General features: G+C 38.8%; 1 protein-coding gene across 2 annotated transcripts in view; it reads left to right on the top strand.

Moving 5' to 3' along the window:
- Positions 1 to 503: 503 nt before the first annotated feature.
- Positions 504 to 21,901, top strand: part of CEP135 (centrosomal protein 135) — an 83,918-nt gene continuing 62,520 nt past the window's right edge. The window contains exons 1-9 of one of the 2 annotated variants that reach the window (XM_007998651.3): positions 504 to 945; positions 4,429 to 4,587; positions 5,359 to 5,549; positions 6,471 to 6,638; positions 9,479 to 9,620; positions 12,307 to 12,391; positions 16,031 to 16,159; positions 17,399 to 17,614; positions 20,829 to 20,894. In XM_007998651.3, coding sequence (XP_007996842.3) covers positions 4,475 to 4,587; positions 5,359 to 5,549; positions 6,471 to 6,638; positions 9,479 to 9,620; positions 12,307 to 12,391; positions 16,031 to 16,159; positions 17,399 to 17,614; positions 20,829 to 20,894 — 1,110 coding nt within the window. In that variant the 5' untranslated portion in view covers positions 504 to 945; positions 4,429 to 4,474. Of the gene's footprint in view, positions 946 to 1,242; positions 1,350 to 4,428; positions 4,588 to 5,358; positions 5,550 to 6,470; positions 6,639 to 9,478; positions 9,621 to 12,306; positions 12,392 to 16,030; positions 16,160 to 17,398; positions 17,615 to 20,828; positions 20,895 to 21,901 lie in introns of those variants that run through there. The other variant, XM_007998650.3, reaches the window with a different exon arrangement.

Raw genomic sequence — 21,901 nt, 5'->3', positions numbered from 1 at the left:
AGTCTTCAAGTGGCCGGTGCCTTTTTGGCTCCTAACTGCCCAATCTGTGCCAGCAAAAGGCAACTTTAAATCAAAGTGAAAGAGCTGAAGCAAAAAAGAAAGAAAATAAAAAGTCCCAGTTCTTTTGGGCTTACCTACAGGCTGGCTCACCAAAATATGTTACCAGATTGGAAGTTGGCAGTTCCAGGTTCTTGGTGCTGTGAACAAAGAATTGGATGAGACTCACAAATAACCACTCCACAAAATTTATTAAGCAAAGAATGTTCCAGAGAGAGGAACGGGCTGATTTTCAAGTGGTATCAGCCGTGGATTAAAATAGCCTTTGTTCTTTTATGCCCACTTCCTATTCTTCCTTAACTCTAGGGAGGGGATTTCCTATAATTGTCATATCCGTTTTCTTGTTGTTTTTCTCTCTTAGTGCGCCTGCGTGAGTTTGCCATGATTTTAAGTGTTATGTACGATATGCATTCCATATGTATGAGCTGGTCAGTCTTCTGACTTCCTTCCCTATTCTGCTGCCTCAGAAGGCCTATTTGGGAGAAAAGTAAACAGTAAAGAATGAAACTCCCTCTGATCGTCTGGGAAATTTTCAGGGGAGAAATGGAATTCTAGGATTTTACTATGTGTTTACCATCTGTGAGTGGACTATAACAGTTTATTTCAATTTAATTCCACTCACTCACAAATGTTTTGCTGAGTAAAATAGTCTCCGACTCAAGGAATTCACAGTTGGTGGCGGCAGGGAGAGACAGATCAACAAATGATCGTATTTTGATGGATGAATTCCATGGATCTACACAGAGCCTCAGGGAGATACTATTGTGGGACAATTAATTGCATTCGCTGGTTGTCAGGAAAAGTTGCAGAGACAACGTGTTATCTGCGTTTGGGGCTTACGTGAGGAGCAGGCGTTCACCTTGCAAGTGAAGACTACTCCGCTGCAGGGTACGGTACTGGGGCGGCGTTTTCGCCGCATACGCAGTAGGTGATCCAAACCTCCCGCCGACAGGAGAAAGAGGATGCCAGCTCAGGCACTAGCTGAGGTTTGGCATTTGACGGCCGCGGGCGCCGACCTCCAGGGGGCGCCGTGGCGTCGCGCTGTCCGGGCCGTTGCATTTCCGGGCACTGGGGCGCCGCCATCTCCAAGCGCGTCCCCGCAGCGAGCAGCGCAGCGAGCAGCGCACCGTCCGCCGCTCCCGTTACCGGGGCAACCGCGGCGCCTCCTCCGTGTCGGCCCGGATCGTCCCTCCGCGCCATTTTCAAACTGCCCTAGCACCGGAGCCCGTGCCTGGGCGGAAGGAGCTAGTGGGGGAAATCGAGGCCCGAGGGCAATGCGGCTGAAGCTGCCGGTGAGTCCGGCCGTGGGAGCGAGGGGTCCAGCTGCGGCGGTGGTGGCGCCTTCGCCTTCTGGGCGGTACCCGGGCGCCGGGCTCGGGCGCTGCCGGGAGGTCGCGCGGCCGCGGGAGGAAGTGAGGCTGGGCCGGGTCGGACCGGGTGGGGAGGGGTGCGGGGACTCTTCCCACCCACCCCGCCCCCACACCTCCTTCCTGTCAACACCCGACGGTAAAGTTGCAAACGGGAGATTGGCCGGAGGAGCGCTTGGGTCGACTTGTCACGGAGCGTCAGTGTAGGCGGTGCAGACAGGCTTGCTGTTGACCAATGGTTCAATTTAAACAAACATTAAAATGCCGTCTCAGTGTCACAGTGCTCTTTGTAACAAAAATGTCCCAAAGCGTAGGACGACAGCCTTTACTTAACCTTCACCCAGCTCCCTTGAAGCCTCTCCACTGCTTTCCAGCCTTTACTACTTTGAGTTCAATACGAAAGGACGCCGAGATAACCACAGCTAACGGGTTTCTTTGTTTGCGTTTTGTTTTGTTTTTTTTTAACCCCTGCGCACACGTACATACAGCATTAAATTTACTGGTTTTCAGACGCCAACCCCCAGATACTTCTACACATATATGTATGGGTGACTCCCAAACCGAACCTTTTATGTTGCTTTGCTAGAAACTTATGGAGTATAGCCGCCATATTTGGATGGGGGTTACGGGGGAAGGCGGGGAAGGCGAGGAAGGCAACAGTTCATGAATGGGGACGGCCTAACATGTTTCTGTCTGGGAGGATTTTAATCTGTCCTGTGTATTGAGGCCCTGCCCATGATTTATTGATTCGTATTCATTCTCATTCCCTCCCCTCCAAAGCAGGATGTGAGGAGGTATTATCTCTGGGTAACTGGAGTTGGTAGCAAAGAGGGGAAATGTTTTGAGTGGTGCACCCCTTTAAGTTTACACCCTGGTAGCAATACACCTGGATTTGTCAGGTCTATTTCTGATGTCTGCAGGAATTTCCCTAAAAACCCTGCATCACTTAGGTGTCTCTTGTGGAAGGAACCTAGGAAATCCATTAGGAAGCGATTCAAGAAAAGCTAACGAGAGCAAAGTGAAAGATATACAGAAAGGAGTCACCAAGGAGAGTGACTGATTTAGAAATGATTTGGTAAGTTGAGGAAGCATGGTACAGAAACCAGAGTTCTGGACCGGGACTCAGGAGACCTGGTCTCTGATGACTGCCCACCTACTTTGTGGCCCCGTGGTTTTGGAAGAGTTACTTTCTTGAGGCAGCCTCTCCTTATGTTTAAGTAGGGATATTATCATTGGTCTTTCTCCCTCACAGGGTAGTTGTGAGGATCGGCTTTTACATGTATGCTCATGCATGTAATGCATTTTTAATATATTGTGAAGAACAACAGATGTAAAACAAAACTTTTATTTGGCTTAGAAGTGTGAGTACCATGACTGCAGTTAGTTAGCAAAGGTTAGAAAAGAGCAAAGTTTCTAAAGAAATAATCTTTGGGCTGAGCGTATTGGCTCACACCTGTAAACCTAGCACTTTGGGAGGTAGAGGTGGGAGAATACCTTGAGCTCAGGAGTTGGAGACCAGCCTGGGCAACATAGCAAGACCCTCTCTCTAAAAAAGGTAAAAATTAAAATTGAAAAAAAGAAATGATCTTTGGATAACTCCATTTTAGGACAGATTGATAGGAATATATTTATAAATATTTAAAAAGACAGATAAGAACTTGAACAGAGGTACTTATGTGTGTCTTTTTTTTAACTGAAGTGAAATTTACATGGTGAAATGTATAGAGCTTAAGTGTACTATTTGAAAAGTGCATTCTCTAAATGTATACACTTGTGTAACCACTACCCCAATCAATGTAATATTTTCATTACCCTAAAAAGTTGTCTCTTAACTCTAACAGGCAATCTGCAGCCCACCTCACCTCCCCAGACATCTGTTTTAATTTCTGACCCCATGGTTTAATTTTACTTGTTCATCAACTTCATATAAATGGAGTCATACAGTGTATGTCTGGTTTCTTTTGCTCAAATAATGTTTCTGAGATTCATCCATGCTGTTGTTGTATATCAGTAGTTTCTTTTATCCCTTAATATTGCATTGTATAAATATATCATAGTTTATGCCTTCTGCTGTTGATGGGGGTTTAGGTTGTTTCCAATTTGGGACTACTATGAGTAAAGCTCCTGTGAACGTTCTTGTAGAGTCTTTTTGTGGATATTTTTTATTTCTATAAATACTTGGGAATAGAATCACAGGGTTATAGTCTAGAAGTATGTTTAACTTTATAAAAAACTGCCAGACTTTTTCCAAAGTGATTTTACATTCCTGTCAGCAGTGTGTGAAGATTCTAGTTGCTCCAGATCTTTGTCGACATTTGCTATTGTCGGTCCTTGTAATTTTAGTCATTCTAGTTTGGGATAAATTGTACCTTGTTGTTTTAATTTGTATTTCCATGTTGACTACTGTTGAGCACCATTTCATATCATTATTCCCATTCAGACACCTATGCGAGGTGTCTGTTTGAGTCTTTAGCGCGACTAAATTTTAGTTTTAGCCCAAATTAATGTTCTTATTGAGATGTTTGTCTTACTCTTGAGCTGTAAGCGTTCCTTTTATATTCCCTACACAAATCCTTTGTCAGATGTTGTGAATATTTTCTCCCACTCTTTGGCTTGCCTTCTCTATTTTCTTGAGTATTTTGATGAGGAGACATTTTAAATTTTGATGAAGTCCAGTTTATCAAATTTATCTTTTATGTTTAGTGCTTTTAAAAGAGGCCTCTCTAAGAAGTCTCTGCCTACTTCAGGCTTAGGAAAAATCTTTGTTTTCTCCTAGAAGCTTTAGTATTTTAACTTTTACATTTAGTTGTATGAAGAAGTATTTATTTTAATGCAGCAACAGGAATATCATAAGCATTGACTTTAAATCTGAATTTTCCAGAAGGCCACCTACCTGAAGAAAAACAAAAAATAATTGCTTCATATTAAAATAATTTTTTCTTCTTATTGTGAAACAACGGTCATAGCTATAAGAAGATAACGATGTTTCATTCTTTTCTCTCAGGACTTTAATTTTTGGAAGTGAATAAAACTTGTTTTGGAAGTACAAGATGACTACAGCTGTAGAAAGAAAGTATATTAATATTAGGAAAAGACTGGATCAGCTGGGATACCGCCAGACTCTGACAGTGGAGTGTTTACCTTTGGTAGAAAAACTTTTCAGGTAAAGACAAAAATACAGTTTTAAACCTAATCCACTTAACTCATTTCTGATTAAACTTCATGCTTCGGTAAAGAAAAGGGTAGCTTTTCGGAAAGTCTTTCAATCATGAAGCTCATCTGTTTTTTCCCTGCTGTACTGTTCAAAGTCAACATTTCTGAGGGTTTTCTCTGTGAACAGAATTACAGTTTTTTGGGTATATGATATAATTGAGAGACACTTCTCCCTTAAGCTTTTTTTTCCCCTGAAGTTCTTTGCTTCACTGGTCTTCAAATACAGTCATGGATAGTTTCATGACAGTGACACATTCTGAGAAACATGTCATTCATTAGGTGATTTTATCGTTGTACTGACATCATAGGGTGTGCTTACATGACTCTAGATGGTATAGCCTACCACAAACCTAGGCTATATGATCTATATCCTATGGCTCTTAGGCTACAAACCTGGACAGCATGTTACTATACTGAATACTATAGGCAGTTGTAACACAATGGTGCCTATTTGTATATCTGAACATATGTAAACATAGAAAAGGTATTGTATTGTGCTACAGTGTTACAATGACCAGGATCTCATGAGGCAATAGGAATTTTTCAGCTCCCTCCATTATAAATCTTACAGAACTACTCTCCTTTCTATATGTGGTCTGTCATTGACCAAAATGTCATTATGTGGTGCATGACTGTATTTTAAGCCTCTTTAGAAATATGTTTTTAGTTATTAGAAAGTTAATGAAATATTTCCTGGTATTTAAATTTTCTGTTCTTTTAGCGACTTAGTTCATACAACAGAGAGCCTTCGGCGATCAAAATTATCTACTGTGAAAGCTGAAAAAGAAAGTGCCAATTTTGATTTTGTTTTGGAACCCTATAAACTTGAAAATGCAAGATTGAGTAGAGAAAATAATGAATTATACCTAGAGTTAATGAAACTGAGAGAACATTCGGACCAACACGTTAAAGGTAAGTGAAAATTTGATAATTTTTAAAATGCAATGTCTTTGTCCTTTTTGTTTTAGAAGGAAAGGCTAATGTCTAATTTTAAAACTGTCGATTAGAAAATATAGTAGTCCTACAGCTGGATGGTGTGTGCCTATAATCCCAGCTACTCGGGAGTCTAAGGTGGGAGGATTGTTTGAGTCCAGAAGTTTGAGACCAGCCTAGGCAACATAGTGAGAACTTGTTTCAAAAAAAGAAAAGAAAATATGGTAGTCCTTCTGCTAATAGCCCCTGAAAGACTATAAGGTATGTTGAAGAGTTCCTGAGAAGGAAAATAAATGTGCATTATATAGCTATGGTAATCACTATATGTGGATTACATTTTTAGAATTAAAATTTTAAAATTAAAATTGCCATAGGAAATATTAAATGCTGGATTTGAAGAAATGTTCTTGAAACAACTTTTGTTTTTCCCTTACTGAAAATAAAAGTAGTAAATAAGGTGAAAGCCATGTATCATGCTGACTGTTTTATAGTCAGTCTTTGAGCTGTCAAGTAGAATAGAATGATTTCAAAAGTACTAGGGAAAAGATGATTATATGGTTATCTTAGTATGAATTATTCTTATATTAAGTAGAAAACTTTATCTAATCCATGGTATGAATTGGTAATCCTTTAGCTTCAGACCCAATTTAGTGGATCAAAAGCTATGATGTACATTAGGCTCATACAATAGCTGCAAAATGAAGATTCCCTTTTGTGCTTAGTGAGTTATTTGCAGTTTTGTTAATAATAGTAGAAGAAGGAATACGTTTCTACTAAAGCATGCGTAAGAAGCAGGTGGAGACTTTTAAATTGATACAACTTTTTGTATTTTGTGAAATGGAAAACCTTCATTGGATTTCTTGATCTTTAAAATGGTCTTTGAATCTTTTTCATTTTAAGAGTTGAAAACTTCATTGAAGAAGTGTGCACGTGAAACAGATGATCTGAAATTTCTAAATAACCAATATGTTCATAAACTCAAACTGTTGGAGAAAGAGAGCAAAGCTAAGAATGAAAGAATTCAACAACTTCAAGAAAAGAATTTGCATGCTGTAGTACAAACTCCAGGTAAATCAATTCCTTCTCAAGACAAATTGGACACATTTAATCTTTTAACGATGTTAACATCATTGACTAAAATAGGACTTTGGATTGTATTTTCATGCTTAGACTTTAGTGTTTGAAAATATATATTGAATAGACCATAAACTTCTTATTTATTTCTAATGATCTGGGTAGTAATTTATATGTGTGCTTAGAAATGTATGTAGTGTTAGTTACTCAGATATAAGTAGTCTAACTTTAATGCCCAGAGCTTTCTCTAATCAATATTTTAAATTCTTTTTTCTATTATTATTATCATTATTATTTTACTTGTAAAAGTAACCCATACTTATTAAAGAATTCGGAAATTATATACTTTCTTAGTTTATTTTACTATTTTTAGCATTATGCTCAGTAGTTATAGGCAAGAAAAAGAAATGATGGGTCCAGGTGCGGTGGCTCACACCTGTAATCCCAACACTTTGGGAGGCTGAAGTGGGCAGATCATTTGAGCCCAGTTCGAGACCAGTGTAGGAACATGGTGAAACCCCATCTCTACCAAAAATACAAAAATTAGCTGGGCATGGTGGCGCAAGCCTATAGTTCCAGCTACTTGGGAGGCTGAGGTGGGAGGATTGCTTGAGCCTGGGAGGCAGAGGTTGCAGTGAGCTGAGAGTGTACCACTGCACTCCAGCTTGGGTGATAGAGTGGGACCCTGTCTCAAAAAAACGAAACGATGGGCCACATCCAGAGTTGGTGATTGTTTAGCAGGTATGGGTTGGTGGAAGAATCTACAATATTAGTGACAAAATCGTTAAGATAGCTGAACCATGGGATCAAGATTATGAAATTAAGTAACAGGTGGCTGCTGGTTTATGGGACTAGGTCAAGACAGATTAAAGAGCATGGTGAGTACCAAAAGTAATTTGTTTGCTCTGAAGATTACAGTCAGAATGGAATTTTGGAGTTGAAGAACTAGAAGCCAGCAGAGTTCTGAGTGATGACAAAGGCCAAAGTGTAGTCATTTTATTGTGTGCCTGAGGTTGAGGGGAGAGGAAACTCCTGAGAGTGGACAGATTAGAACTGTGAAGGCAGGGTGGGGGAAAACTCAGTAGACCGTGAGATAGTTTAGTAAATGAGATAGATGGACACAGGGACTGTGAGCCAAAGGCAGAAGAGATGGAGAAAAGTGGAAGTCAACCTTGAAAGTAACTAGAATATTAAGCCTAAAAAGAGGATAATCAGGTTTCCTGAGGAAAGAATGGGATAGACTCCAGAGAGATTCAAGATGTGTAATCAATATAGTGACTAAGTGTAGATTTGGGAAGCAGAGGAATTCTCAGACTTCTCTTTCGAGTGAATGAGTAGGTGGAGGGTGATACTATTTCTTAAGTTAGAGAATGTGGGAAGCAGAGCAGGAGTCCACTTTTGGATGTGTGGAGTGTGCTATACCCGGAAAACATGCATGTCTAAATTTTTGGCAAACAGTAGGATATGTAGATCTGTTCTCAAAAGTGTGGGCCCTGGTGGAGATGCAAATTTGAGAGTCATTGGAGTCTCACGGTAATTGAAGCTATGGGTGTAGTAAGAATTATCTAGTGAAATTATGTAGACTGGAAAGAGAGGAGACCCAGAGTCAGATGCTAGGGAAGTTGGTATTTAAGGGACAGGTGGAAGAAGACGGTTTCTGAAAGGAACTGAGGAGCCACCAAGGAGGAAAACCAGGAGGTAAAGAAAGAAGGAATGGTTAGCTTTGTTCAGGTGTGTGAACAAGCAGGTCATTTAAATACTCTTGGCCCAGTTTTCTTATCCTTAAAACTCCTTTTGTATACTCCTACTTTTGTAGGAGTATACAAAATTTGTTAGAATTCTAATGAGACAAAATTGTGAATTATGTTTGTTCTTCACGAGGATCTTCTAGTTTTTCAAATACACTTCTAATCTTGGCAAAATCCTTAAAAAGATAAATTGTCTATGTATTTTTGACCAAGACAAGATATATCTAGCTGTAAGAAAATTTAGTCCTACTACTTGTAAAGATTAAGAAAACATTCCCTCCTAATTCAGGTTATAGCTTGGCTTTATATTACAGATGACATTCCGTTCATTCTAAGTTTCCTACTTACAATTTCAGTTATCTGCTATGTTGATATTACTTAATAAGCATGCATATTTTAGTTCTCACTGCCAGTTTTCTGCTAGTGATAATTTCTTGAGCTCATAATAGTGAACACCACAGGCACATTCAGCTTTTTTTTTTTTTTTTTTTTTGAGATGGAGTTTCACTCTTGTTGCCCAGACTGGAGTGCAGTGGCACGATCTCGGCTCACCGCAACTCTGCCTCCCGGGTTCAAGCAATTCTCCTGCCTCAACCTCCCAAGTAGCTGGGATTACAGGTGCCTGCCACCACACCCAGCTAATTTTTTTGTATTTTTAGTAGAGAGGGGTTTTCACCATGTTGGCCAGGCTTGGTCTCGAACTCCCAATCTCAGGTGATCCACCAGCCTTGGCCTTCCAAAGTGTTGGGATTACAAGCGTGAGCCACCGTACCTGGCCATATTCAGCTTTTAAACTTGCCAAAGTCTTATCCCCATCTAGTGGACAAACATATTAAGCCTGGGCATATATGCCAAGCATGCAGGCATATAAAACTTGTTTGATAACCATGTCTCGTTGAGGTTTTTAGGAATGCATTGTTTAGTTAAAGATCAGGGTGGATATTTACATATTGATGGGGAAAATATTTTATCAATATGTATTATGAACTGCAGCACACTTTATAACCAAAAGGCTAACCTGGAATATTTAATTCTAAGACATGGTTTTGTTTCTTCTTAATTTTTTAAGACACTCATTCTTTTTAGGTGGCAAGAAAAGAAGTATTGCTTTCAGGCGCCAGCGTATGCAAATTGATGAACCGGTTCCTCCCTCTGAAGTCAGTTCATATCCGGTTCCTCAACCAGATGACCCTTACATTGCAGACCTCCTACAAGTGGCTGATAACAGGTGCATTAAATAATTCTTTCTTGGCTTGAGTTAATTGAGCACTCAGTTAGCTCTAAGTTTCTTGATAGGAGGGCTTTTTGTCTTGTTAACTGTTGTCTCTCCAGTGTCTAGCACAGAACTTTGCACAGGCACTCGGTAAATACTTTCAGATTGATATAAAATGTTTTTACTTGTTTTGAAACTTTGATCAAGTAGATCATATATCTAAGGTTTCTGTTCACACTGGTTTAAAAATAGTTTAGTGCCATCAAGAACCTGTTTAAGTAGAGCTGCTTTGACATTTTGTGTCATCTCCAAGTAAGAGGTATCTTTTGCAGGAATCTTTATTACTTTAGATTTATGTCAACTGCCAGTTAAATATGAAGAGATTTGTAACTGGATTTGAAATTCCTTTTTTAATGGTTTCTCTAGCTCTGTGTTTATATTTCCTTACATTTGAATTATATATAAATTCCATTTGATCGAAACGTTATTAAACCTCCTGGACAAGGCACTGTGTAAGTGTTCTGAGGATATAGAGATGAAGAAGATGGTGTTTCTGCTTTTGAGAAGTTTGTAGTCCAGTACTAGAGATGAGACGAGAAATTCACAAAGCATCATTAAGAAAATTCTAAGAGGCTCAAATTATAAATTCACAAAACACCATTAAGAAAATTATAAGAGACTCAGCCGGGCGCGGTGGCTCAAGCCTGTAATCCCAGCACTTGGGGAGGCCGAGACGGGCGGATCACAAGGTCAGGAGATGGAGACCATCCTGGCTAACACGGTGAAACCCCGTCTCTACTAAAAAATACAAAAAACTAGCCGGGCGTGGTGGCAGGCGCCTGTAGTCCAAGCTACTCGGGAGGCTGAGGCAGGAGAATGGCGTGAACCCGGGAGGCAGAGCTTGCAGTGAGCCGAGGTCACGCCACTGCACTCCAGCCTGGGCGACAGAGCGAGACTCCGTTTGGGAAAAAAAAAAAAAGAAAAAGAAAATTATAAGAGACTCAAAGGATGAGCACTAGTCTCCATGATAATAGCTGGAGAAGCATTTCAAAGTATAGAATACACTAACGGAAATAGTTCATGCAGGTAGCTTTTTATTTTGTAGATTATGCAGAGAATGTGGGGGATTTTATTAATCTCAGTTGATCAATCTAAAAGAGATCACTGGGACCAGGTGCAGTGGCTCACACCTGTTAATCCCAGCACTTTGGGAGGCCGAGGCAGGAGGATTGCTTGAACCCATGAATTCGAGACCAGCCTGGGCAATATAGTGAGACCTTGTCTCTACAAAAAAAAATAAAAATTAGCCAAGCATGGTGGCATGCACCTGTAGTCCCAGCTACTTAGGAGGCTGAGGTAGGCAGATTGCTTGAACCTAGGAGGCAGAGGTTGCAATGAGCTGAGATTGAACCACTGCACTCCAGCCTGGGACACAGAGCAAGACCCTTTGAGCTACTGATTAGGATCTCTTCACTCAGTTGTCACACAATATTTTTATATAGTTATTTGACCTTAACTGCGAAGTGTTTTGTTTTTATAATCTAGGACTTTTCAGACAATGTGTTAGTATTATTTAGGGAATTATTTGGGCTGCATAAGTGACATTCGTCTCTTTTAATTGTCCTATTTAATTTATATATGCACATTTTGTTTGTATTCAGAGTCATTCATGCATTTATATGAGTGCAGCTGCATGCATACTCTTCTCCTAAACCTAGATTAGTAGAAAATGTTGGTTCCAGTTAACATCAAGTACAAGCCGTATCCAGCCTCATTTACTCCACCCCATGGAAAATCTCTTTTAAAAACAGACCTGGGGCTGGAAGCACTGTGGCTTACGCCTGTAATCCCAGCATTTTGGTAGGCCGAGGCAGGAGGATTGCTTAAGCCCAGGAGTTCAAGACCGGCTTCGGCAATGTGGAAAAACTCTTTCTCTACAAAAAATTTTAAAATTACCCAAGTGTGGTGGCCTGTGCCTATGGTCCCAGGTACTTTGGAGGCTGAGGTGGGAGGATTGATGGAGCTGTGGAGGTTGAGGCTACAGTGAGCTGTGATCGGGCCACTGGATTCTGGCCTGGGTAACAAAGGAAGGCCCTGACTCAAAAAAGAAAAAAAAGCAGACCTGGCTTCAGGTTTTGTCTTTCCAATATGAAAATAGATTATGTCATAATGTAACTGAACAATTCAGGTAATTTGGACAAAATCTTGATTCTGTTAGAACTAACAAGTTCCAGAAGGAATAGGTTTTTTGCTGTAGTTACATATGATCTTTCTCTCCAGAGTTTCAAAGTAGTGTTAGACAATACAGGGTTAGGGGCAGAAAACACATTTTAGTTTCTTATTTCACTTACTAAGCCTGTGAATTTTGGAGTAAACCTGAGTTTTCTAAACCTAAGAATTGGCAGCAGTACCTCAAAGAATTTTCCTGGGGATCAAAATGCAATAGTGAGGTGTTTCTTGCACAGTGTATCTGAGTTACAAATTATTTTCTACTCAGTTTTAAATCTATTCTTACAAACCAACTCTCCATGATGATGTACTTACTATATTTTTTGTTGATTTGGGGACCCTTTGGCACAGTATGTCCTACCTCTTTGAGAAGCTGAAAGTATAGAATTTATGAAATAACACATCTAGCTTCGTTTCTTATTTTGTATTTCTTAATAAAAGTATATTGGCATTAATTTAAAGTGCTTTTCAGGATTCAAGAACTTCAACAGGAAGTCCACCAGCTACAAGAAAAGTTAGCAGTGATGGAAAGTGGGGTGAGCGATTATAGCAAGCAGGTAGGATTTTTATTTACTTGCATAGTAGAGATTGAGATAGGTATGCTGTGATTGTAAATAGAATTGGGTTATATTTGAAATTATTGATACTGAGTTTTTATATAGCTTTTATCTTTTTCATCAGGTTTGTTAATAGAGTTAATAGCTGGAATAGCTTAGGTGGCTTTACTTACTTAGTCTGCCTCTTCAAAAAATTTAAAAATTAGCCAAGTGTGGTGGCATGTGCCTATGGTCCAGGTACTTGGGAGGCTGAGGTGGGAGGATTGATGGATTGAAGAGCACTTATTTACTCCATTCCCTTCACTATTCATTGAGGTGAGTGAATAGTAGTTTTTGTTTGGTTTTTCTTTTAGCTGAATCATTTATCTCCCCAAATATAATTTTATAACCATATTACTGTTTTCATTGAAGTGTGCTATGTTTTACAATTGTACTTTTGTGATTTTTCTACTCTTTTTATAGATTGTGTCATATTGAACACCAGTCTCTTAGAAAGTTACTCTTTTGTGTTGCCATGGTTTTTTTTTTTTGTTTTCTCTGCAAGCACTAGTCCTCATACAACAGTTTTCTGAAGAATCAGGAGAATTAGTAGATGCAGAGTTGTATTATAACCATAGCAAGCTTTGTCTTTTCATAATTTCTATTGATGTCTTGGCTAAATTCTGATTTGGGTAATTACAGGCTTGTTTTCTTAATATGCGTCTTGAGGTTAAATTGGGTAACACGTTTTTCATTTTCTGCATTGACTGCATTTTTTTTTTGAGTGATCTGCACACACAGATATAGATGTAACTTAGGTGTTGGTATGATTACGTCTTTAAAGTGTTTTGAAGATTAGTTGGATAAAAATGGAGTTAAAGAAAATCGACTAGGCGTGGTGGCTCATGCCTGTAATCCTAGCACTTTGAGAGGCCGAGGTGAGTGGATCACTTGAGGCCGGGAGTTGGCGGCCAGCCTGATCAACATGGAGAAACCCCATCTCTACTAAAAATACAAAATTAGCTGGGTGGGCGTGGTGGCGCATGCCTGTAATCCCAACTACTCGGGAGGCTGAGGAAGGAGAATTGCTTGAACCTGGGAGGCAGAGGTTGTGGTGAGCCGAGATCATGCCATTGCACTCCAGCCTGGGCAACAAGAGCGAGAACTTGGTCTAAAAAAAAAAAAAAAAAATTCCATCTTCTGAGAAGATGTCACCTTGTCTCAACTTTCTATCTCTACCTTTAAAATTAGCCATATTTGCACTAGGCTGTCTTAAGATTTAGTGGGCAGGGTATTGTTCATCCTATTTAAGGCTGAGTTGCCTGTGCTCTTGACCCCATTTCCTCTTTTTTCCTTAGGACCTTACTTTAATCAATTATTCTTTTTTTCTTTAATAAGTACTTGCATAACCACTTTACAACGATTAATTTAATCTTCATAACAATCCTGTGAAGACGTACTTCTATTGTCATAGCTAACATCCCTTTTCAAAAACTCTTTTTTTTTGAAATGGAGTCTCACTCTGTCGCCCAGTCTGGAGTGCAGTGGCATGATCTCGGCTCATTGCAAGCTCTGCCTCCTGGGTTCATGCCATTCTCCTGCCTCAGCCTCCTGTGTAGCTGGGACTACAGGCACCCACTACCGCGCCTGGCTAATTTTTTGTTATTTTTTAGTAGAGACGGGGTTTCACCATGTTAGCCAGAATGGTATCGATCTCCTGACCTCATGATCCTCCCACCTCGGCCTCCCAAAGTGCTGGGATTACAGGTGTGAGCCACTGCGCCCAGCCAAAAAACTCTTTTAACTACCTCTTCCTCTTGAGGATTCCTTCTCCCTCTCTATGCATACTTCTCCAAAGACTGTCTTACTTGATAGCTCCATTTCTGTCTCTGCTTCTCCACCTCCTGCTCACTCCTTAACCTATTGTAGTCTGTCTTCTGCACTCACTACGTGAACTAGTCTAGTTAATTACATCAGTAACATTAATTGCTAGATCCAAAAGGATACTTAAGAGTCTATTTTCTTGACCTACTCTGTGGTAGTTGGTAGTATTGATAATTGCTCTTCGAAACTTTTCCATGACTTCATTTTTTTCCAGTTTTCTTTTTTTTAAGCCTATTATAATTTTTTTTTTTTTTGCTTTGTTTCACCTGTCTACTCCCTGAAATATTACTGTTTTCCTGAATCCTGTCTTTGACCCTTCTTCTCTTCTGTATCTTTTCTTAAGTGTCCTCATCGCTCTCTTGGTTTAAAATATTGCCTGTGTATTGATGACTCCTCCATCTCTCTCTGGCTCAAACTTCTCTGCTGAACTCCAGACCCATATACCCACCTTCACACTGGGCATTTCCACTTGAATGTAGTCTTTTTGTACTCATATGCCTTGTACTGGACTTGTTCTCTTCTGGTTTCAACTCCTGTATTCTCTCCTTTGGTTGGTAGCATCAACGTTTGCCCAACTGCACATTCTGTAGTCTTTCTAGATCTCCTTCTTTTGCCTTCACGTACCACTCACCAAGTTCTGTCATTTCTACTGGCTAAGTGCTTCTTAAACTTATTTCTTCTGTTCTATCCTCTACCACTGTTTTATTTTAGTCATTAATTGTTTCTTATGCATTCCTGCATTAGGTTTCCCTGCCTCTGTTTTTATTCCTGTCAATTTCATCCTTTAGTCCAGGATAATCATAATTAGTTTCGTCCTAATTCTTCAGACATCCCAAACTACTAGATCCCATGCACATTACATCCAGTCATACCAAGCTATTTCTGCTGTCTCAAACATTCCATATTGTTGTTACTTTTTGGTATGTTTGGAGTGTTTGGTTATTTATTTATTTTAAGAAAACCAAAGCTTGGGCAAGGAGCAGTGGCTCACGCCTATAATCCCAGCACTTTAGGAGGCTGATTTGGGCAGATCACCCAAGGTCAGGAGTTCAAGACCAGCCTGGCCAACATGGTAAAACTCCATCTCTACTAAAAATACAAAAATTAGCTAGGCATGGTGGCACATGCCTGTAGTCCCAGCTACTCAGGAGGCTGAGGCAGGAGAATCGCTCGAGCCCGGGAGGCAGAGGTTGCAGTGACCCGAGATCATGCCACTGCACTCCAGACTAGGTGACAGAGTGAAACTCCGTCTCAAGAAGAAAAAAAAAAAAGCCAAAGCTTGAAAGTGTGAGCTTTTCCAAATTCTTACATAAATAACAGATAATTAAATTCACCCCAGTTTCCTATTCTTTCTAATATTGAGGTTCAGTAGCAACTTACTTTTCTTAGTGTGTTACACTCATTTATTTATTCTACTACGGACTGAAGTAGTTTTGATTCAGTTCTGGTACTTGAGCATGTGTGTAATCTGCTAACAAGTTTGTTTTTATATAAACATTGTTAAATCTTAAAAGAGGGAAAAAAGTACAAAAATTAAATAAGGAAGAATCTGTAGTAAAAATACATATGAAAGATATATTGACAGTATGTCTGTTGACATTTTCTATATAATTTATTTTTGTTCTGCATTTATGCATATATGACACAAATATAAATGTTAATCTCTTGTATACATTGGGACGTAAGAAAATATGTCCAAATAAATGTTTGTTCAGTGTTAATCATTTGGCTGAAAACCAGATTTTTTAAAATGACAGCATGTCTTTGTATCTTCAGATTGAGCTAAGAGAACGAGAGATAGAACGACTGTCAGTTGCTTTGGATGGTGGTCGGTCCCCTGATGTCCTCTCTCTGGAGTCTAGAAATAAAACCAATGAAAAGCTTATTGCTCATTTAAATATTCAGGTAATGGCTTTTATAATTATTTCACTGAGTGTATATAATGGTGTTTATAATAAACACTATATGTTTATAATGGTCTATGGGTTTGTAAAAGTGGCAGGAGTTGTTCACTGAGGTATTATTTGCAATGGGAAAAATGTGATAGAATCATAGTATCCAGAAATAGGGTGGAGTTATTGAAAAATCATGTTTCTAAAGACTATTGAATGAGGAGTAATTAACATACACCATAACATTAACAATTTAAAGGAAGAGAATAAACTCTGGGCACATGATTGTCAATTTGCTTTTAAGAAAATGTATATATGGACTTGGAAAGAGAAAACAAAGAGAATGTACCAAAGTATACTAACAAAGCTTATCTTTGTGTGGTGGAATATTCTCCTTTATGGTTTTCTCTTTTTTAAAAAAAAAGTTTCGTGAGTATATCTTTTATAACCTAAAAAATTAAAAATGTATATAAAAATTAAATATCTAGCTTTTAGCTACTTACGTAGTGGATTCCTTTGCCATGCATTTGACCTAAGGCTGAAAGAGCAGGAGAGTTCCATATAGCATGACACATGAACTTTAGAAATTTTGGTATGACAGAGCTGCTTGGGCTACAAACAGAATATAGTAGGTAAAAAATATCAACAGTAGCTCTAGAGGAGTGCTGTCCCATACAAATATGATATGAGCCATAAATGTAATTTAAATTTTTCTAGTAGCAGCTCGATTTAAAAAAATAAAAAGAGGTGAAATTAATTGTAATAATGTGTTTACCCCAGTATGTCCAAAATATTGTCATTTCAACCAGTAATGTTTTTACATACCTATCTTTTTCTTTGTATTGTCTTTGAAATCCTGTGTATATTTTATAGTTACAGCACATCTCAGTTTACACTAGCCACATTTCAGATGTTCAGTAGCCACATGAGGTTGCTAGTGGCTACTATATTGAACAACACAGTCTATTATCATCATGATATTCTTGTCATATAGAACTCTGTACTGGGAGAAAGTTCACACAAATTTCTTGTCCTTTCTGTGCTTGAAAATCAAAGCCAATGGATATGTACTTTCATTACACTTCACATGGTCAGTTTTGTAAATAACAATATAAATTTGCAAATATAGAATAGCTATAGTTTTAATCTTCAATAAGTTTTAAAATAGAGTTTTTTGAAATATTATTTGGAAAGTCAGTGTTTAGGATAATTTTCCAATTTATATACCTCATAAATTACAACTCCAATTCAGGTTGACTTTCTTCAGCAAGCTAATAAAGACCTGGAGAAGCGTATACGAGAGCTTATGGAAACCAAGGAAACGGTGACATCTGAAGTTGTTAATTTAAGTAACAAAAATGAAAAACTCTGCCAAGAATTAACTGAAATAGATCAGTTAGCACAGCAGTTGGAAAGACATAAAGAAGAAGTGCTTGAGACTGCTGATAAAGAACTTGGGGAAGCAAAGGTAATGAATGATATGTGTGGGTTGTGAGAGTGTTCATTAATTCTCCAACACACAGTGAGCTTGAGCCCTTTTGATATCTGCAATTCAGGTTTTTGGTTTGTGTGTCTGTTTTTGTTTTTTTGCTTTGGTAATGCAGGGTTTTCTGAAGTGTTGTTTACACCTGTAAATGACTGTATTTGTTTTAGTTGTTTGAATGTCTCTCTGAAGCACACCTATTCTTAGGATGGATCTCCAAGGACTTGTTTTCCTTCAAGATTTTTATCTCTGCCTCTTTGTGCATTGTGAGATAGCTTTTGAAGTTTCCCCTCTATGTCATTTTTGCTCTATAATCCTTTTTTTTTTTTTTTTTTTGAGACAGAATCTCTGTCTCCCAGGCTGGAGTGCAGTGGTGTGATCTCGGCTCACTGCAACCTCCGTCTCCCAGGTTCAAGCAGTTCTCCTGCCTCAGCCTCCAAATAGCTGGAATTACAGGTGCTCGCCATGCCCAGCTAATTTTTGTACTTTTTTTTGTACTTTTAGTACAGATGGGGTTTCACCATGTGGGCCAGCCTGATTGAACTCCTGACCTCAGGTGATCCATCCACCTCAGCCTCCCAAAATTCTGGGATTACAGGCGTGAGCCACTGCACTCAGCTTGTGGTTTTTGAGACATGGTGTTGCTCCGTTGCCCAGGCTGGAGTGTGGTGGGACAATCATAGCTCGCTGCAGCCTCAACCTCCTCAGGCTCAAGCAATCCTCCCATCTCAGCCTCCTGAGTAGCTGGGACTGCAGGTGCATGCCACAAGGCCCAGCTAATTTTTTAATTTTTTGCAGAGACGGGATCTCACTCTGTTGCCCAGGTTCGTCTCAAACTCCTGGGTTAAGCAATCCTCCCGCCTCAGCCTCCCTAAGTGCTCAGATTACAGGCATGAGCAGCCATGCCTGGCCAGCAAGAATTCTTTAAAAGTGTTTTTAAAACTATGTATGTCCTTGCACATTTTTAAGTTGGTAATTATAATAACATTTTTCATCTTTTAAGTTTAAATGGAAAGGGTGATATTTCCAGTCTATTTTAAATACAATGTCTTAAAATAAAACTATTTCATTGTTCTTTTAATTATAGCCAGTAAAATCTAAATGATCCTTTCTCTTTGAAATTTCCACAAAATTTTATCCTATTTCAACCAGTTTTATGCTTGAAAACCTTTTCGTGATCACACTATCATACATCTGTACAATAAAAAGAACAAATTTAAAAAGAATGAATTTTTTTATTTAAAAAATTTCTGACAGCCTATCTGATGGGAAAACAAAAGTTTTTTTATTTTTAAAAATTTCCTGTAACTGTTAAGGTTCAAGGTGTTCACATTTTTATCTGAAATAGTGTTATCATTACAATTTTTAATTAGTGGGTTAAAGTGACAAATACACCACAAATGTTGATATTTATGAAATAAAAAAGTAAAATTGTATTGGGAATACATCTCTTAATGGGAGATAATAGGAGAAAATAGTGTCTTATTTAAAGCCTTTGGCCAGCCCCAACATTTCAGATTATCTTTTGATCTGGTACTCCAAAAGTTTTTTATATCTTGAGACAGTGCACTATTGGGGTATGAATGAGATACATGCCCTTCTTTGAACATTGAGAGAAAGGCAGCTATAAAAGGGAGGGTAGGAATGCAGAACTCACATGGTAGCTGGGCCACAAACAAGTTATTAGGTAGATCATTTTTAAGAAGCACTGAATATGCAAATTAAGGATTCAGATGCTGATTCCTTAGAACTATGTGCATACCATAGTTTTATATAATACTTGGAAAGTGTTCATTTTATCCCAGGAGTAAGTATAATCCAGTTTGAAGACCACTGCTCTACATCACCGAATTGATTTTATACAGTGCCACCTCTACTAATTAGTGGAATAAAAGGAAATTACCTCAGTATTTTAAAAACCATGTATGAAAGGCCCGCAGCAGACAATCATACTCAGTGGTAAAAAACTGGAAGCTTTTCCTCTAAGATGAAGAACAGGAAAGGATTCCCACTCTTGTCACTACTACTCAACATAGTACTAGAAGTCCTAGCCAGAGCAGTTAGGCAAGGAAAGGCATACAAATTGCAAAGAAAGAGTAAAATTATCTCTGTTTACAGATAACATAATTTTACATGTAGAAAGCCTTCAACATTCCACAAAAATCAGAGCTAATAAACTAATTCAGCAGAATTGCAGAGTAGAAAATCAGCACACAAAAATCAGATGTTTTTCTATACACTAAGAATAAACTATCCAAAAAGGAAGTTAAGAAAGTAATCCCATCTGCAATAGCATCAAAAGGAATAAAATACTTAGAAATAAACTTAACCAATGAGATGAAAAACCGTTACACTTGAAAAACTATACAGCATTGCTAAAGAAGTTAAAGAAGACACAAATAAATAGAAAGACATTCCGTGTCCATGGATTGGAAGACTCAGTATTGTTAAAGTGTCCATGCAACTCAAATTCAGTGGAATCCCTATCAAAATCCCAGTGGTGGTTTTTTTTTTTTTTTTTTTTTTTGCAAAAATAGAAAAAACTTCTTTCTAAAATGTGTATGGAATCTCAAAGGACCCCAGGCCACCAACACAATCTTGAAAAAGGATATAATGAGCACAGTTTTAATTCTGTTTTTGTGGTTTTAGTTTCATTGCAACACTCCTGTATCTCATCCCTGTCTTTTTCCACCACCTTTTGCATCTTCTATCCTTGTGCACACAGCATGCTAAACACAGCTTTCCATGTCACATTGCAAATGCTCAGAAATGACAAGTTGGCTCAACAAAATATTCCTATTGGATCATAATATTTTGATCTTGGCCTTCGGCTCTCTGTAGAGAGGATCCAGGTTGGTAAAAGCAGGTGTGGAGAAAGCCAATAGGATAGGAAGATCAGGAAATGACAGTGCCATAGGATTGCCCCCAAATTTAAGGCCCAAGGAAGATCCTACAAGTCGTTCAAGTTGCCTTCTTCAGATGTTACTAGTAGGCTCCCGTAAACATTTCGGGATACCAAAAGATTAAAGAGAAGCTCAATTTTGCCTCTTCATTGAAATGGGTGGAGATGAAGCCTCAGATCTCAGTGGTAAGAGGGAATGTGAAGTACTTGCAAAATTACTTCATCTATTTGCATGTGACTTAGTGATAAGTATTCTTAGACTTTTAAGTATATACCTAATAGGCTTTTTATTCCTAGAAAGAGATTAAAAGAAAGCTGTCTGAAATGCAGGATCTTGAAGAAACAATGGCAAAACTTCAACTGGTAAGTTGACGTCATATTGAATTGCCAGCATTTTCAGTAAGAAAATTTTTATGGGAGGCTGAGATGTGTGGATCACCCAAGGTCAGGAGTTCGAGGCCATCCAGCCTGATCAACATGGTGAACCCCGTCTCTACTAAAAATGCAAAACTTAGCTGGGTGTGGTGGCGCATGCCTGTAATCCCAGCTACTTGGGAGGCTGAGGCAGGAGAATTGCTTGAACCTGGGAGGCAGAAGTTGCAGTGAGTCAAGGTTGCGCCATTGCACTCCAGCCTGGGCAACAAGAGCGAAACTCCGTCTTTAAAAAAAAAAAAGAAAGGAAAAGAAAGTATGTATGCTTTATTTTATTGCTCAGCTCCTGACAACCACTGATCTACTTTCTGTTTCTGTAGATTTGTCTATTCTGGCCATTCCATATAAAGGGAATCATATATTTTGTGTCTGGATTCTTTTCCTAAGCAAAATGTTTACAAGGTTCATGCATGTGGTAGCATTTATGAGTACTTCATTCCTTCTTATGTCTGAGTAATATTCCACTGCATGGACATGCAAGTTTATATTTTTATAATTCCTTAATCTTATATATAGTAGGTAGCTGTTAGAAATTTTACCTTCTTTTAACTACCTTACGACTTGTGAGTTGACTAATATTAAAACCAGAAGTTAATTACTTAATATTTGTTGATTAACTTAAAATATTTGTTGATTATTACAAAAGGTACTCCATCCTCTTTTATTTATTTATTTATTAGAGACAGGGTCTTTCCTTGTCACCTAGGCTGGAGTGCAATGGCATGATCATAGCTCACTGCAGCCTTGACCCCCTGTGCTCAAGTGATCCTCCCACCTCAGCCTTTTGTGTAGTTTAAGACTACAGGCATGTGCCACCGTGCCTAGCATTTTTTTTTTCTTTTTTTGTAGTAGAAATGAGGTCTTGCTATGTTGCCCAGGATGGTCTCAAACTCCTGAACTCAAGTGATTCTCCCGCCTCAGTCTCCTAAAGTGCTAGG

The sequence above is a fragment of the Chlorocebus sabaeus genome, chromosome 7, assembly GCF_047675955.1.
Source record: "Chlorocebus sabaeus isolate Y175 chromosome 7, mChlSab1.0.hap1, whole genome shotgun sequence".
NCBI lineage: Eukaryota > Metazoa > Chordata > Mammalia > Primates > Cercopithecidae > Chlorocebus > Chlorocebus sabaeus.
Note: the sequence above shows the minus strand (reverse complement) of the source record. Positions and strands in the feature narration are given on the sequence as shown.